Source organism: Hyposmocoma kahamanoa, unplaced genomic scaffold, assembly GCF_003589595.1.
Source record: "Hyposmocoma kahamanoa isolate Upper Pololo Valley unplaced genomic scaffold, ASM358959v1 99702, whole genome shotgun sequence".
NCBI classification, from domain to species: Eukaryota; Metazoa; Arthropoda; class Insecta; order Lepidoptera; family Cosmopterigidae; genus Hyposmocoma; species Hyposmocoma kahamanoa.
This window is the reverse complement of record NW_020656001.1, coordinates 1551831-1569451: the sequence shown is the minus strand read 5'-3', so window position 1 is coordinate 1569451 and position 17621 is coordinate 1551831. Positions and strand designations below refer to the sequence as shown.

The 17621-nt window shown below is 36.3% G+C and overlaps 1 protein-coding gene across 1 annotated transcript in view; it reads left to right on the top strand.

The window, feature by feature from the left end:
• The window catches only part of LOC113239162 (mitogen-activated protein kinase kinase kinase 12-like), a 42045-nt gene that overhangs the window by 11448 nt on the left and 12976 nt on the right, over positions 1 to 17621 (top strand). The window contains exons 3-4 of the mRNA XM_026476034.1: positions 7718 to 7919; positions 14461 to 14656. Of these exons, the coding sequence (XP_026331819.1) occupies positions 7718 to 7919; positions 14461 to 14656 (398 nt within the window). The remainder of the gene's footprint in view (positions 1 to 7717; positions 7920 to 14460; positions 14657 to 17621) is intronic.

Here is a 17621-nt window from a genome sequence, read left to right as displayed (position 1 = left end):
GCGGCGTCTATCTAGATATATGTCTGTGGGATCAAACCTAAGCCGCAGTAAAAAGAAAGTGTGATGACTCCCTAAGTTGCAACATATTTTGTCTTTAGATTTCGGTGGCTGGCTGAAGATTTTGCAATTTGCGCTTCATCTGAAACGTTACACGGAGTTAATTTCAAATACCAGTCAATCAATGAAACTACTCAGATTTATGCAGGTATCGAGATTTATCAAGATATTTGTTTTCTTTGATAAATATCCGCTATGAATCTGATAATTATCAATGTTATTTCATATGTCTCTTTAATTTTTGACTAAAAATGGCAAAAAGTGAGAAATTGAACTAAATAAATACGAACAAAATCTTTGGGAAAACGAATTGGTTAGTTAGTGACTTTTTTTGAGATTTTTTTTTTTTTTCATTTAAATATCAATGCTTAATTTAAATAATTATTTTAAATATTAACATAATTATCTATGTAGACTTATATTTTACCAGGGACTTTGTGTTATTTATTAAGTGTCGTATAATTGGGCACTCGTTCCTAACAGCAACTGTCTTCATGAGGCTATCGGGGCTGTCACGTACTCTCTTCAGTAGCGACGCCGACTTTTTACGTACAACAGCCGTGAAACTATCTACGCGCGCGTCAGTGAACATGACTGAGGCACTGCAGAAACCTGGCAGCCCCAACAGCGTCCTGAAGACGTTGTTGTATTGCACGCACAGAGCATTCCGAGAGCATTGAGTGTAGGTCTTCCACAGAGCGCTAGCGTACATTGGTGTGCAGTAAGCTTTAATCAATGTTATCTTAACTGCAGCCGTACATCTGGCGAACCTGCGGGCAAGCATGTTTGCTCTCACCGAGAATGCTCTCCGTTCGCGCTGTATATCCAGGTCATCCTTGAGGTCGTCGGTAACATAGTGTCCCAAGTATTTAAAGTGGCTTACCCTTTTTAACGGAGAACCATTAAGTAGTACAGGAAGTGCACACGTAGGACTCTTCCTACCGGCGGCTCCAAAGATCATAAACTCCGACTTTTTAACATTATATAACAAGCCATGAGATGTTGCATATGACTCACATACTCCAGTGAGTTTTCTTAATAAGTTGATGACTATCACTTAGAACCCTGGATTTATGTGACAGTGTTCATGGATCTCTTTAAGCTTGACACTTAATTTTTAAACTATATGCTGTTTGCGTTAAGAACAGTCCGAAGTACAAAGAGTCGAACTTGATGGGCTCTTGACTATATGGTAAAGAGATAACAATGTTTCGTAATAGCAAAAATATCAGGTTTCCGTAATTACGCGTCCTTAAGTAAGTTTTTCTCTAATTAAAACAGAATTACACTTCGACCAACTATTTATCAAACTTTTGACAGCTCGAATTCTAATCAATTAGTGGTGTTCTCTTGCGTTTCTGATTCGTTTTTTATTACAATCGATTTTATTTATGAAGAAGTTTTAATCGTGAATGGGACCCGGCTTCAAAAAAGAAGATATTGGTGTCTGATTGGGATCGTGATATTGCGATTGACTATTTGTGTACCCAAAAATTAATAATTAATGTTAATGAGGATGCAAGTGATGATTCCCATTCATATGGAGAGCAATCTGACGATTCATTATAAAAGTTAATAAGACTATTAGAATTATTTATTAACACAAAGATCGAACACTCAGAAAAAAATCCTTCGATCCCATTGACTTACTAATAAGTAAATGTTCGATCCGGCCGGATTCGAACCGACGTCTTCTAGCTTACCGTGCCAGACGCTATACCAACTAAGCTTTTATTAGAATTGTTTATAATTTATTTGAATTTCATTATAATTTATTACACAGGTACCAAAATTTATCAACTTAAATAATCTTTGTTACACAATCTGTCGACTTAGTAAATATCGGAGCTAAGGAGCATGTCTCTTCTCTAAAATTAAAAAATAAAAGTGTCTAGGAAGTATTGCATTTTTTGTCTATATTGTTGTGTCAATAATTACGGAACTTCGGAGGCATGCATATGTCAAAAGTTAAATAAATGGTAGGACGGAGTATAACAGACAGAGACTCGAACGTATTCAGCCTAAGATTTTTTTTATATAATGTTAAATTTATTTATTCAAAAACTAAATTAATTACAAATGTCGATTCTAAATCATTTATTGATTTTTAAAAATGCTAATGCAGACTACGCTTTTCCGGCATCGGAGGTATTTATTTTCGAGCCAATTGATAACAGATTTTATTTCTCAAAAGTAAGTTTCATTCTAAAGTCACGTTAAAATCCGGTTAAGCACAAGATTCCACAAAAGTAAGCCAGTACTAGTGTTGATAGAAATTGTTAAATTTATACCATTCGCCGTCTGCATAGCGTTTGCCTTTCAAAACAGTTTTGAGATGCAAAATCAATAACGTCATAGGGAGTTCATAGTGTATGAACACGAGCGAGTCTCGGTGCGCAGCTGCCCGCATCCATATGATAAATATGAATTATTGATAATTTTATTGATTTGACTTCAATGAATATGAACATACGGTTGACCTGCATGTTGTTTACCGTTATATTAATGAGTTATGATATCCGTCTGATTATTCATTTAACAATATATAATATCTATGATCTACTTTAAGCGATTCGAAGATTATATCGTGCATGTACATTTTATCGAGTATATGTATAACTAGAAATAGAGATGAAATGTCATTTAATCGACAAATCGACCAGTTTAACTTGAGCTTTGCTATAACGGACGGTAATTGAAAAATTACATATTTAATATTTGATTACCGATGAAATGTGATTTCGTTTGTTTTGTAATTAGATGTTTTATTGTTTTTCCCGCACTACCGAATGGTACAGCCCCCCATAGTTAGAGATGTTATCTTTATTACAATGAATAAAAATGTTTTTGGAATATACGGAGAGGTACACACAGGTCAGTTGTTGGCGCTGTACTATTTCAGCTTTCTAATTTGTGATTTCAGCGCAAACGAGAGTTAATATTTAAAAGTGATATACGGCCCATTAAGAGAGTTGCCTGACACGGATGGCCCTTATTTTGTCCCTATTTCCGGTTATATATTCTTGGATAAACATAGAGTGCATAATACCCCCTTCTTAAAATATAATAAGTAAATAAGTAATATAAATAATAAGTAATATAAAAAAGAAATAAGTGCACTTTTAATCTTTATTTACAAAAATGGGTCATTTGTATCATGCGAGGAATTTCAAAGATATAATTTTCCCTTTAAAGCGCGTTATATTTGGTCGCATAGTTTAGGAGGTAGTGTTATAATGTGCATAGTTAGTGTTAAGCTATATGTAAAGGAATAATTAGTTAGACACATAATACATGTGATATGACACACAATTTTTTATTTTATACATATATTTATTGGGTTTACCAACATCTGTGTACAATATTACTTATAATGTCTTATCATACCTTTACAAGCGATGTAATTGCCACAAACACTAAGGATTGTATTCCAGAACTCTACTCAATACTCAAGTCAGGACTTGAGTATTGCAGTGAGCACTGAAAATCATACTCAAGGCCTTGCCATTAGGGTCGTATTTCCAATGCTTCAAATCATACTCAAGTCTGCTCAAATCCTGACTTGAGTATATGTATATCCTGGAATACGACCCCTAGAGTCGTATTCTAGAACTCTACTCAATGCTCAAGTCAGGGCTTGATTATGATTCAAAGCACTAGAAATCATACTCAAGTCCTTGCCATTAGGGTCGTATTTCCAGTGCTTGAAATCATACTCAAGTCTGCTCAAATCCTGACTTGAGCCTTGAGTACAGTTCTGGAATACGCCCCTTAGTGTCGTATTCCAGAATTGTACTCAAAACTCAAGTCAGGATTTGAGTATTGCAGTGAGCACTGAAAATTATACTCAAGTCCTTGCCATTAGGGTCGTATTTCCAGTGCTTGAAATCATACTCAAGTCTGCTCAAGCCCTGACTTGAGCATTGAGTAGAGTTCTAGAATACGATCCCTAGAGGTAAACACAACATGCACTAAAACATAACTATATATTTAGTATAACTAAAATTTAAAATAAAATTAGCACTTTTGAGAAATAACAATATGAATAGAAATTGATGCGTACACTACTTTTACAATTGAATTATTTGACTGTACTTAATAATTATTAATACAAAGATCGAACACTCAGAAAAAACACTCAGAAAAAATTCCTTCGATCCGGTCGGATTCGAACCGACGTCTTCTTGCATACCGTGCCAGACGTTATACCAACTAAGCCACGGAACGAACCAACGAACCTCACGAATTTTTCTATGTGTTTGCAATAAATTAAATTACTAAAACGTACTAAAAAGTACTTAATAAATTAAAAATTATTTCACGAGTGCTGAGACGAGAGTCATGGTGAATATCAATAACGTCTCTGTAATTATGTACCGTCGTACACAACCTTGCAACTGGCGCATTTGAGACAGATACGGTTTTGCGAAATGGAAAACTAAATGGAGTGGTTTTGTTACGAGGAAACCTTACAGGAACACGCAATTTGAATTTTTTAAGCAACTGAGGACAATCCATCTCGTGATGAAACATTTTTGATCCAAATGACATGTTCAAGAGAGTTCTTTGATTATCTAATGACATAATACTGAAATGTGATAAACGCTGCTGATATCATTAGAGTTTCTTCTTGGAAATTCCACAGGAATACATTAAGTGCCAAATAAATCTTTTTTGTATTCATTCTAAACGCAAGGAGTGTGTTGCGTAGTGTGGTTCCCAAATGCCACAGCAGTACTCCAAAATACTACGTACTAAACTATTTTTTTTTTTTTTTTTTTTATTATTTTATTATTTAGTTTTACAGCTTCTTACACAATACAGCTTACACAATACATTAGAACAGATCACGACAGGTGAAAGACGGGAGAAGTAAAAAGGCGATGAATGAAGGGATGTGTGCTGCTCGTAGTGCAATACCAAATATTAGTTATGCAACGGAAGTGTCATAACAGAAACGGAAACAGATGTCAAAAGTAAATGGTAGCGGAAACGGAAGCGGATGCGGAAGCGGAAATGTAAATACTATAAAGTGCCTCGGTGGCCGAACGGTTAATGTGCTGGTCTGCACGCAGATGTCCCGGGTTCGATTCCTGGGCCGGGAGAAATATTTGTATGGCCTGCATTTATTTATCTCGTGACTTTTTGTGTGATTTGTGGTTGTCTATGTGAGTGTCTCAGGGTTTCTCCAGGGTTTCTCCAGTAGCTAATAGCTGAGCTTGCTTTTTTTTTGACCCGTTTTCGTGTGTCGCGACACGCGACACGCATTTAACATTGACGTAAATAAAGCACTGACACGTAATAAGTTATATGGACGTCAATTACTTGAATATTAGTATAAGTAAAACCAAAGTTATGACATTTAGATCTTACAACTCAAATCCCATACCGGTTAAAATTAATTACAACTCTGATAATGTAGATGAAGTAGACACATTTAACTTTCTTGGGTTAACAATCGACAAGAACCTTAACTGGAAGGAACATATCGAACAGTGCATGAACCTAAACAGATTTGTTTGCGCTTTACGAAGACTAAGGCAAACTGTCTCGCCAGAAGCTGCGTTGACGGCCTATCACGGCTACGTTTCGTCCGTGCTCAGCTACGGTTATGTACTATGGGGTAAATCAGTAATCTTAGAAAGAGCGTTTAAAGTCCAGAAGAAGTGTATTCAAGCAATTTGCGGCGCGTGGTTCGATGACAGTTGCAAACCGCTGTTCAAAAGACTAAACATATTACCTTTGCCTTGCATGTGCATTAGGGATATCTGCGTATTTGTCAACTCTCATCCTCAATATTTTAAAACACGCGGTGAAGTCATTCAAAGGCAAACTAGAGCAAAAATTATGAATCTCTTATACCAACCTCGTTGCCATAAAGTAATTTATAAGAATAACTACTTCAACATATGTTTAATTATTTACAATAAATTACCAAACGAAAATAAATTGTTACAAGGACACTTTTAAATTTAAATTGACAAAATGGCTTTTGACACATTGCTTCTATAGTAATAAAGAATACTTAGAATTTACAAATTCATTACATTAATTAGAAACTAGAGAGACTAAACATTGAATTCCATTAATATTTGCAGGTTGAATACAATGTACCTAATTTTACTTAAGACCTTTGTAATTACTGTATTCTGGCAAATAAACGAAGTCTATTCTATTTCATTAATTAATGTACTTTTTTATTTTTTTATCATTATAATTATGTGTTTAGCTAGAGTATTTCTATGCAATTTAATTTTCTGTGTTACTTTTTGTTGTAGGTATTGTATTTTATTTTGTAGTTTATTGTATTTTAGTTTTAAGATCAGGTATTGTGTGTCTCGGCGCTTACATAATAAATTATTCTTATTCCTCATGGCCCATCGCGAATTTTATAAAGTTCCGTTCTAAAAGTTGCGGAAGCAGAAACGGAAACAGATGTGATAAAGCGTGCGGAACTTCCACAGTTGGGGAAGCAGAAGCAGAGGTCTGTTCCATCACTACCACACGCGCATAAAGCAAGACACTACTAAAACTTATACCGCAAATGGACTCACGATTTACTTCTACAGAATATCTTATTTACAGACAGTTACAGGGAAATAGGTCAGCGCCAACTCTGGAAAGGTTATAGATAAAGTTATAGATAGATTTTCAGTTTGTGATGCTGTTTTAATTTTTCCAAGATATGAGATGCACAAAGAACAATATAGTTTTATTTCATTGTAAAATCAAGAGGGGCTACAAAGACTGTTTGTGTGGTGCAATGTCATGATGAAACTATACATATTTGTCACCCAGTGTTCTATTCTCGCATTTGCATAAGTTCGAACTATAGGAATCTGGATAAAATGGCACGTCACAATTGACATTTATAAAACACTGTGCGTCACCCTGAGGTATAAGTTGACAAGTCTATGTGCCTGCAATTTCACCTTCACGGTAGTTTTCCACCGGCGAGGCGAGACGAGAATTGAAATCTCGCTGGCGTATTTCCACCAAAAATTGCCATTTATAGCTTCCGCGAGACATTGCGGGCTCGTGCGAGACATCGTGATCTCGCGCGTGCTCGCACTGTGATTGTGTGGATAAAGAAGATTCAATGTTATTCTGTTCATCTAGCGATAAATACGCGGCTGAAGTAATGTAAATATCCCGTAACCTATTATTATTATTAAATATGTTAACGGAAGAAGAATCACATGAAACCATCTTTTTTTAAATCTCAAATCATACGTACCCCACAACCTCGCGATTGATATTAATAGTCGAGATCGAGATCGCGCGAGAGCGCGCGAGAAATCGTTAAAGAGTATAATAATAGAATACTTTATGTAGGCGGCAGTACGGTTCGTTATAACATCATTAAATACTTCAATTCTCGTCTCGCCCTTCCTCGTCAACCCAGACCATTTCCACCAAAGACCAAGGGCTAGGAGAGAATTGAAATTTTGAGATACAAATTTCAATCTTCGTCTCGCCTCGCCGGTGGGAAACCACCTTTGTTGCTTCAAAACAGAAACGCAATAATGCTCACATTACCTGGTGTAATATGTAAGGTGGCGGTACTTCTATGGACGACCTCTTTCATAAGGAGTTTTACTAGTTTGTTATAAAACCTTTTAGGTCCGGTACAGTGCTTCATCATTTTAATTTGTTACAGTGCGTTTCCGCGGCGTGTGCACGATGTCACCTTACTACTGTGTGATAATGGAGTACTGCCAGTACGGCCCGCTCTTTGAATTCCTGCACAGCGGAGCCTGCTTCGCGCCCAAGCAGATCTTGAAGTGGGCCAAGGAGATCGCGTACGGAATGACCTATCTGCACATGCACAAGATCATCCACAGGGACCTCAAAAGCCCCAAGTATGTACTTTTGTTAAATTTATACTGAATTGATGTTCAAATGTGTTTGGTGAAATGACTCCACTAGTTTATTATAATTATTCATACAAAGATCGAACACTAAGGGTCGTATTCTAGAACTCTACTCAATGGTCAAGTCAGGATTGCACTGGAAACACAAGCACTGGAAATACGACCCTAATGGCAGGGACTTGAGTATGATTTCGAGTGCTTTAAACCATACTCAAATCCTGTCTTGAGCATTGAGTAGAGTTCTAGAATACGACCCTTAGACTTTTAGCCGTAGCGTCATCTATGAGAAGTCTATGTAAGTATTTCGTGGTCCAGCTAGATACCGTTGAAAAACCAAATACAAAGATCCGACAACAAGCACATAGAAAAATTCGTGAGTCCCGCTAGTTCGTTCCGTGGCTTAGTTGGCATAGCGTCTGCCACGGTTCGCTGGAAGACGTCGGTTCGAATACAGTAGGATCGAAGGTGTTTTTTCTAAATGTTCGATCTTTGTATTACGAATACTTAATAATTATGTACTTTTGTGTTATTTTATAAACGGCACATTTTACAGAATAAAAAAAGTGAAAATGTAAAATACTAATGTTAATGTATTTAAACTAGCTGGTGCCCGCGACTTCGTCTGCGCAGAATAAGCACCTCGAATAGCCCACTGTACTATACTAATTTTCATAGTTTTTGGTTTTCCAAACAAATTTTGCATCCCATATTTCACCCTTTTTAACATTATTGTGACAAAAAGTAGTCTGTGTCCTTCTCCTAGGTCCCTTATATATATTTCTTTACTTATATATATGGCGCGAACCACGTTCGGCAGAGAGAGATCCCTTTCAACAACTGTGCCAAGCGATCGGCGCTCGTACTCCCAGGCCTGCCAGAGCGTGGCCGAGCCGCCTCCTCGGGGATATACATAGATATACCACTTAAATGAACATCTTTTAACACTGACTTCGCAAACTTACTCAACGTTTATTGAAAAAAATCGAATTTAAGTAAACTGCATTTTTTTAAATATTCTGTGGCAAAATAGAAACAGATAAAGATTCAAAAATTGTGGTTTGTCTATGTTTGTTGCCAAATTTTAATTAATAAAAAATATATGAAAGCTACAAGAACGCAAAATTAATTTCGAACGAGTTTCTTGATTATTGTAATTCCATTGACACAATACCGAGATTATATTGCATTTATGATAATAGTTGTTATTCTGCTAAAGTTGAGTCATTGCTACTAGAGTGCCAGTGGAATGGCAATGATGGTATTCATTCAGTCACTGACGGTCGATGTTGCGTTATTAAAACTATCGTGCAAATATGCATATCTTAATATGTCTATAAAATGTTTACACATTTTATCTAGTAAATAAATTCAAATACGTTAAGAAAAGAAGCAGACGACATTTTTCCGTAATGACTCCTGTAGTGACAGAGGCAATTATGATGCTATTGCAAACAGAAGCTGATAACTTCACAAATGGATTGGAGTAGGACCAAAGATGTTGAAGATGCATGCAAATCAGCAACGGAACATTTTTTTATATACCTTGATATATACAAAAAATTCTTAGGTTTTCGCGATTGTTACACATAGCAAATGAAACTATTTTTCGGGATTTAAAACGCGTATGTTTGTTTTTTCAAACAAACCAACGTTTCTGACCCTTTACAGGTCCCATGGTCACTGTTGACTGAGATGGGTGGTAAAGTCTTTTAAAGCATTTTTTTTATCATATCAAGTGACGGAATAAACAAGTCGTGAACCTGATGGTAAGCTACACGCCTGTCCATAACAGTTGCAGTGCCACTCAAAGCTTTAAATCGCAATGATCTGAGTTTTTGACGAGTCCCCCTTCAAAACCGGAATACAGCAATGCTGACGGCAGGAATAGGTAAGGTGGCAGTACTTCCCTGGACGATCTTTTTCCTTCCATCCTGTTTACCGATGAGAAAATTTTCAACATAGAAGATACTTCTGACAAGATGTTCTAGGTATACAACACGATTTCCATGGAAGCCGCTAAAGTTATCCTTCGACTGCACTTTTAACAAGAAGTCTGGGTGTACAATACAAATTCTATGGATGCTCGTAAAGTAGTCCCCGCAGTGCTGTGGAGCAAATTTTTCGATGTTGTAGAAACTTCTAACAAGAAGACGTACGGTGCAAGTTCCATGATAGTTGGTCTAGTTCTCGAGTGCAGCGTGCTTATTATAATGCCTACGGTCTTATTACGATTCAGTTTAGTTGCGAGACAGCGCTACATGAAGTGTATATCATTATATTATATAATATTACTCATGGTAAGGCCGCAGGTGACATGCGTTTCTAGGTTTCAAAACCTGTGTCAAATTATATTTTGTCTTGATACCACCACCAAACATGGTTTTGAATAGTGTCGTAAACGGTCTATTACAGACACTTTCAGAGGCGGCTTTGGGTGTTTCCTCGTTCCTAATCAGAAACCCGTTCCCGAGAAAATAGTCTTAACTTGTCATTGACAGAATAAGCGCCTGATGGTAAGCTACACGCTTGTCCATAACACTCCAACTGTTATGGATACACGCTTGTCCATAATAGTTGGAGTGTTATGGACAAGCGTGTAGCTCAGAGCTTTAAATCGCAAAGATCTGAGTGACAGTACCACTGCGCCCGTCACCCTGAGACATAAGTTGACAAGTCCCATGTGCTTGTAATTTCACCAACACCCTAGCCTACCCTTCAAAACCGGAACACAGTAATGCTGACGTTGCTGCTTGGCGGTAGAAATATGTAAGGAAAGTTGTTGCAAACAGATGGGATAGCACTGGTTTTCTCTAATATAGTTATTTAAGTTTTGTAACACTAACATTTTATGGATCTGGAAAAAAAAGCCGTGGTAGCGTAATGGTTTGATCTATCACCTCTCAAGCAAAGGCCGTGGGTTCGAATCCGGGTGAAGGAAAACATCCTGATGAAACCTGCACGTCGAAGAAGGTTCACAATAATACTAATACATACAATAAAAATACATTGCGGCTTTTACTTTGTGCGATATATTTGTGATCCTTTGCCATTATACGCCATGAACATCGAACGAACGCACTTTTGTATAATGCATACAGTTTCGTGGTACGGCCCCGCTTGTACAATCTTTTGGCCAAATTTAACATTTAGTGATGTATACGTTAGGCAACACTGTCTCGATTCTGATCGATTTTGAAAACAAAGGGACGAAAATTATTATGGCCTTATCAATATTATAAAAATATTCTATAATTCTTTTGTTGTAACGTTTACTAAGGTTTCGCTTTTTTGTTTCAGTTTTGTAGTATATGTAATCAGTAGTATCTGTAATTTCGATAATTTTTGCAGCACATTGCTTCAAATGTCCGAATATAGTGAGCAAATAATTACATACATCGCCGGACAAGTAGTACGAGTAATACAAAAAAAATGTATAATGCAAAGATTTAACCGTGCGCTGCCTTTACAAAAACCTGGAGTTGGTCATACGCATGAGTTCGTTGCTTTCGAGGACGAATGTGATCTACTTAAGATGCTATCCAAATATGCAGAGTAGCAGAGTTAGAAATCCGAGAAATAAAAAACAAATCACAAAAATTTCACACGAGGCCGTCATTAAATAAACCTTTTCTGATTAATAAGATTTTACCATATTTTGTCAGCAGTAACATTTTCAATCAGAAATGAGGAGATCCGTAGAAGAACGAAAGTCACCAACATAGCTCGAAGGATTAGCAAGTTGAAGTGGTAGTGGGCAGGGCACATAGCTCGTAGAACTGACGGCCTTTGGGGCTGAAAGGTCCTTGAATGGAGACCACGAACCGGAACTCGTTCAGTGGGACGGCCCCCTACTAGATGGACGAATGACCTGGTAACGGCGGCTGGTAACCGATGGCGGCGGCGGGTAACCTATGTTCAGTAGTGGACGTCTTCCGGCTGATATAATGATGAACATATTGATTTGTCTTGCTATTCATCAATTTGATCAATTGCCGACGGTCCCAAGTTGACGTGCGTTTTCATTATTTAAGTTAATCGATAAGATCTGTTACAAAAAATGTTATGTGATAAATTTAAAATTATTTAAAATATTTTTTTTTAAGTAATCGACATTTAAAACAAGTAGAATAAAGGAGTTAACTATCTTATTGTAGTATTTTTTTATTATATTAATAAAACTACTGCACTATTTGTAATCAACGAATACTTGAACAAAAATTAAGCTATTTGGAATCGATTTATTGAATGGTGAAATGTGAAAATGAATCCGTTCAATCAATCGATTTAGGCGAGCTGATATAGTAGGTACAAAAAATGTGGCACGCTTGGTTTTCATACAAATTGCTGTACTTGCGGCGTCCATCTAGATATATGTCTGTGGTCAAAGCCAGAGAGGTGACCCGTGCTCAGCAGTGAAACGTAAAAATGGATTGATGATGATTATGAATCTATTGTTGTCTGAAATAAATGCATTTTATTTTATATTTATGCGACTATGTGTGCGTGCTTTAGTGAATCTGTAAAATAAAACATATTTTATAGAATCACTAATTTTCGTCGAAATGGTATTACAGTTTTGTACGGTATAGTTGCTCCGCTACGCTTTCAACTGCGCGGCTTAATACGGCTTCCGCACGGGCCTGGGCGGGCGCCTCCCCCTTTTCAACGTAATCCCTACTCGACCCCTTTAGCAGGAATGGAAGTAACATTCAATTTCAACGGAAGAAGTATTTATATAAAGCATAATTATATATAGGAAATGAAACTATTTTTTCGGATTTCATAATATACGCGATTTAAATCCGGAAAAATAGTTTCATTCCCTATGTGCATTGACTTACAAACTATGTGTAACAATCGCGAAAACCTGATAACTCGACATAATTATGTAATTATGAAATCTTCTTTTTGAGAGAGGTACCTTCTTCTTGTCTATAAATAAATTTCTCACAGATGGCGCCACGGCAAAAAGTCGTTAAAAACAAAAAACAAAGATCTACAACAAGCACATAAAAAAGCGTAAGGTCCGCTAGTTAGTTCCGTGGCTTAGTTGGCATAGCGTTTGGCACGGTTTGCCTGAGGGTGCTGTTTCGAGTCTCGCCGGATCGAATTAATTTTTCTTAGCGTTTCGATCTTTGTTCTAATAATTATAACAAACTAGTGCAGTAATTTCACAAAATAAAATTGAATTTCAATAAACTTAAAAGTGACAACTATGATAGTTTTGTTCAGAATTTTATTAAATATGTTGTGACGCTACCGTGAATACGGTGAATAGTGTTTGGGACACGACCAGTTTGCCGGAAGTTATTGACAAACTCCGTAAAAACAACCATAAACGCCGTATCATCTTACTCCACGATAATGCCAGTTCTCACACGGCCAAACAGACAAAAGAATTTTTGAAGGTGACCAACGTTGACCTTATAAGCCATCCCTCGTGCAGTCCCGACCTGACACCTTGTGTCTTTTTTTATTTCCAAAAATGAAGAACCAGTTACGCGTTATAAAAAATATGTTTTTGTCACGGAGGAGTGGCATAAATGTTTTCAAAATTGGTTCATTCGTATGAAAAAGTGCATTAACGCTAACGGAGAATATTTTGAGAAACAATAAATACATTTCTGACCATTTGTAGTATTTTTTTGCTGATCTAAGAGGTTAGACTGTAGGACGTTTGGTACAAATAACTCATTTTTGATAATTTTGTGGATTAAATCCTTTTTACTAACTACTTCCAATTATTTTCGTCACATTTATAAGCTGTGTCCGTTTGTGACGTAACGTTACATTGCCCACTAGGACAGAAACTTTAATTTCACAGTTCGGTTGTTTGTGTCGTTGCTATAGTCGTCTTAATTTAAGATCAAATTTGACAACTATGGAAGACAATATGTAACTTTGAATGTAATAAACGAAACAGTCAACAAACCAATATTAACTTTATGAGTTTTTAAAAAGTACATTAATTTTAATGAAGCATAGTACAAATAACATGATAGAACAAATTTCAAGTATTATTTTTGTACTAGTTTAAAAATAAAATTCAATTTTGAGTTACTCCGAAACGCCCTGAAAACAGTTACGTCCTTAGTCTTATTTTTTTTAAATTTTGAATAGAATTTCGCTTAAAAAAAATGTCCTTGCGAACTCTGTTAATGTAACTACACTACAATAACAAGTTCACGTTGTCATTGTGATCATTTAAAATACTTACTTATCATTTAATATTAAACTCTATATTGCTTAAATTAAATCTTGTTTTCTAACGATCTCTTCTTATTTTGTGACGACTATAATGGGATTAAAACATATACAGTTGCTACATTCATCTCATTTTCTGGAAATGTTGTTTTTTTAGTTACTATGTTAAAGCAAATATTTAGGAAATCTTATATATAATATTTACTTTTCAAACACTTACAAATATCCTTATAACATTCAAGTGAATTCGATGAACAACAATTAATTGTACGAAACATGTCGACAAAATGTTCTTTGGAGGACTAATTCCACATTCTTTCCACAGTATCCTCATCGCCGATAACCTGGTCGTGAAGGTGAGCGACTTCGGCACGTCCCGCGAGTGGAACGACGTGAGCACGATTATGAGCTTCACCGGCACCGTGGCCTGGATGGCCCCGGAGGTGATCCGCCACGAGCCGTGCTCTGAACGCGTCGACGTGTGGTCCTACGGCGTCGTGCTTTGGGAGCTCCTGACCCAGGTTAGCTATTACGATGGCATTCAGTACAAGGTTAAGGTAAGGACTTTGTTACGCAGTCGCGATCGGTCAAATTACCATTATAAATTTTGTTCCATATCTTTAAGAGGGAACAGAGGAAAAGTTCCTAATCTTCGATTTGATTTTAGAGGGGTATATCCACTTTAAAGTTAAAAATAAAATATTGTATGAGTAACTACACGATATATTCAAGCATAGATACTAATCAGAAACATAAAACAATAAAGTTTCCTCGATAGATAAAAATCACGAAATGACCTCTAATTTTCACATTTTTTCGATTCATCCTCGAAATGCTACAGGTTATTTGGACAAAAATTAGATAATTAATTATATTTATGCATGATCGAGAACTGTCACTACGGATTTTTTTTAATCCCTTTAGTTTTAGAGTTATTCCGCTAAAACGAATTTGGTACTTTTAATGCGCAAAATTCAACATCTCCTGTCGCATGTCACGCGAACTTCAGGCGTACATTTGTTTCACAAATTTGGGCGGAGCCAACGTCAAAACTTTTTTGGCATGAGAGCTCTTAAGTAAACCTTTACTTAGACATTTTCTACGTTCGTGAATTGATCAAGACGTTCAAAACACCATACGCAGCTAGGGCGGCCATCCGGGTTTTCCGGATGTTCTAGTTGAGAGGTTATTAAAATCTTGTATAAGTGGAAGCTACAGGTATTATTAATTTCAATTTATGAACAATATTACTAACTTAACTTTTGTTGATTATTGTATTATTAGTCTACATAGACAATTTTATTTTTACTTTTAATTAATTTTATGCTAAAGAGTAGAGCGTTACTAATTACTTTTCTTGCTATTATTACCTTAGAAAGCGGAGTATATAGTTTACTAATTATTACTTAGGTCATTTGTTTTCATCTAGTTTATTACCAGAAATAGAGACGAAATGTCATTTAATTGTTTGAAAACTTTTCTGCCAAATCATTACGGTGACAACTGCGTTCCGATTGGCCACCCCGAATACGAAACAATTGACGGGTGTCGTCACTTGTTTCACTTCAAATCGACCAGTTTAACTTGAACTGTGCTATAATGGACGATAATTTAAAAATGACATATTTAATATTTGAATGTGGTTTCGGTTGTGTTGCAATTAGATGTTTTGCTGTTTTTCCCACACCACCGAATGGAACAGCCCCCCCTATTAGAGATATTATCATTATTACAATAAATAAAGAATGTTTTTGGAATATACGGAGACGCACACACAGGTCAGTTGTTGGAGCTGTACTATTTCAGTTTTCTACTTTGTGATTTCAGTGCAAACGAGAGTTGATATTTAAAAGTGATATAAGGCTCATTTGTCTGATGAATTGCCAGGGTTGTGTGGCCCTTATTTCGTCTCTATTATTGTTCTTCGTTGTTTTCGAAGTAAATCGAACACAAATGATAAAAAAATATTTTTTTGTTTAAAACTAAGAAGTCTGGGGAAATAACTCTATTTCACCCAAGCGTCTGGAGATCTTATTTATTGTCAATAATTTAGGTGATGGTAGTTCTACATTACATACATTGAAAATCCTGAAAATTTATTTTTTGCAGTAGGGACTAAAAATGAATTATTTACATCACAACAACACAGAATCGAAAATTCTGAATTACATTATGTAAAATTGGCAGTTTAATCGCGACAAAAAGAACGATATGCGAAGATTCTTCCACTGCATGTGAATAAAATCTTCAATGTGACTTTTGGACCGTCTTGATAAAAAAGGAGGACTTGAGGAGGAGAGGAGGATCAGGAGGACTTCAACCAGCACCACGATTTGTTGGAAAATATCCTTTTATTTCTAGAAATAACTTTACATAAAAAGACAAGGAACTTAAGTCGCAATTCTTAGCACACGTCCTCTCTCTTCCGTCTTCTCGTTCCAGCCACACCATCTTCATTCATTCTTCTCTCAAATACTCACTCATACCATCTGACTCATTCGCCCGTTCGGATAGTACTTATGCATGTTATCGTAAGATGACATCACGTTCGGATATCCATTCTTACCAATCCCACATGTGTGTTACACGACTACTCCGGCGTTCGTGTACCGATTTTGATGATTCTTTTTTTGTTGGAAAGAGGGTACTGTAACTGAGGCGTAGCTTAGGTTGCGTAGCGAGAGGTACTTTTATGAATTTAAACTGGAATAATCTTCAAAATATACTTTATTGCACTTTTTTACATGCTTTCGGCGTTGGGTTTATTTCGTTATATCAAGATGCTCTATTCTTTTCTTACTTCATTTTTCAAAACACCTAATTCCAAAACTATTCATTCAGCCAGTGATTCTACTCATAGAGTAGAGCCTAGACTACAGTACCTTAGTATTGATCCCATTTAAATTTGAAGAAGGTATTCCACCTCTAAGGGTGGCAAACTAGGGGGTGAATCGGATTTCGCGCACTTTCCGGTAATCTATTTCAAACTTTGCAAATGGATGTAATTCCACTAACTTCTGAGGTCAATTTTTATTATAAAAAAATTATGTATAGTTTATTAAGTCGACGCTAAATCAAAAAAAGCTAGTTATACTTCAAAACAAATCATATTTAACTAATTTTGGGAGCATCCGCAAACGGACTTGCTATTACTTGGCATTGATATGAACGAACAGAATGTATTTTAGTACGTATACAAGTTGTTTACGACGTCGCTTCATCGTCGCAATTGCAAAGTGGCAGTTGAGATCGAGTTGGATCGAGTCTGATGCAATTTCCATGATTGCTTCCGAACTGTACACTGTACCGTGACGAAATTGCGATGCAGGTGGCATTCGTTGTGATACACAGTAACATTTTTCATGTAAAAATTTTCATGTATTAACGATGCAACGGAAGTATCATAACGGAAACAGAACCAACCAAATAGGTCCAAACAAAACAAACAGAACAGACAAACAAGAAACAAACAGAACAGGAAAAATG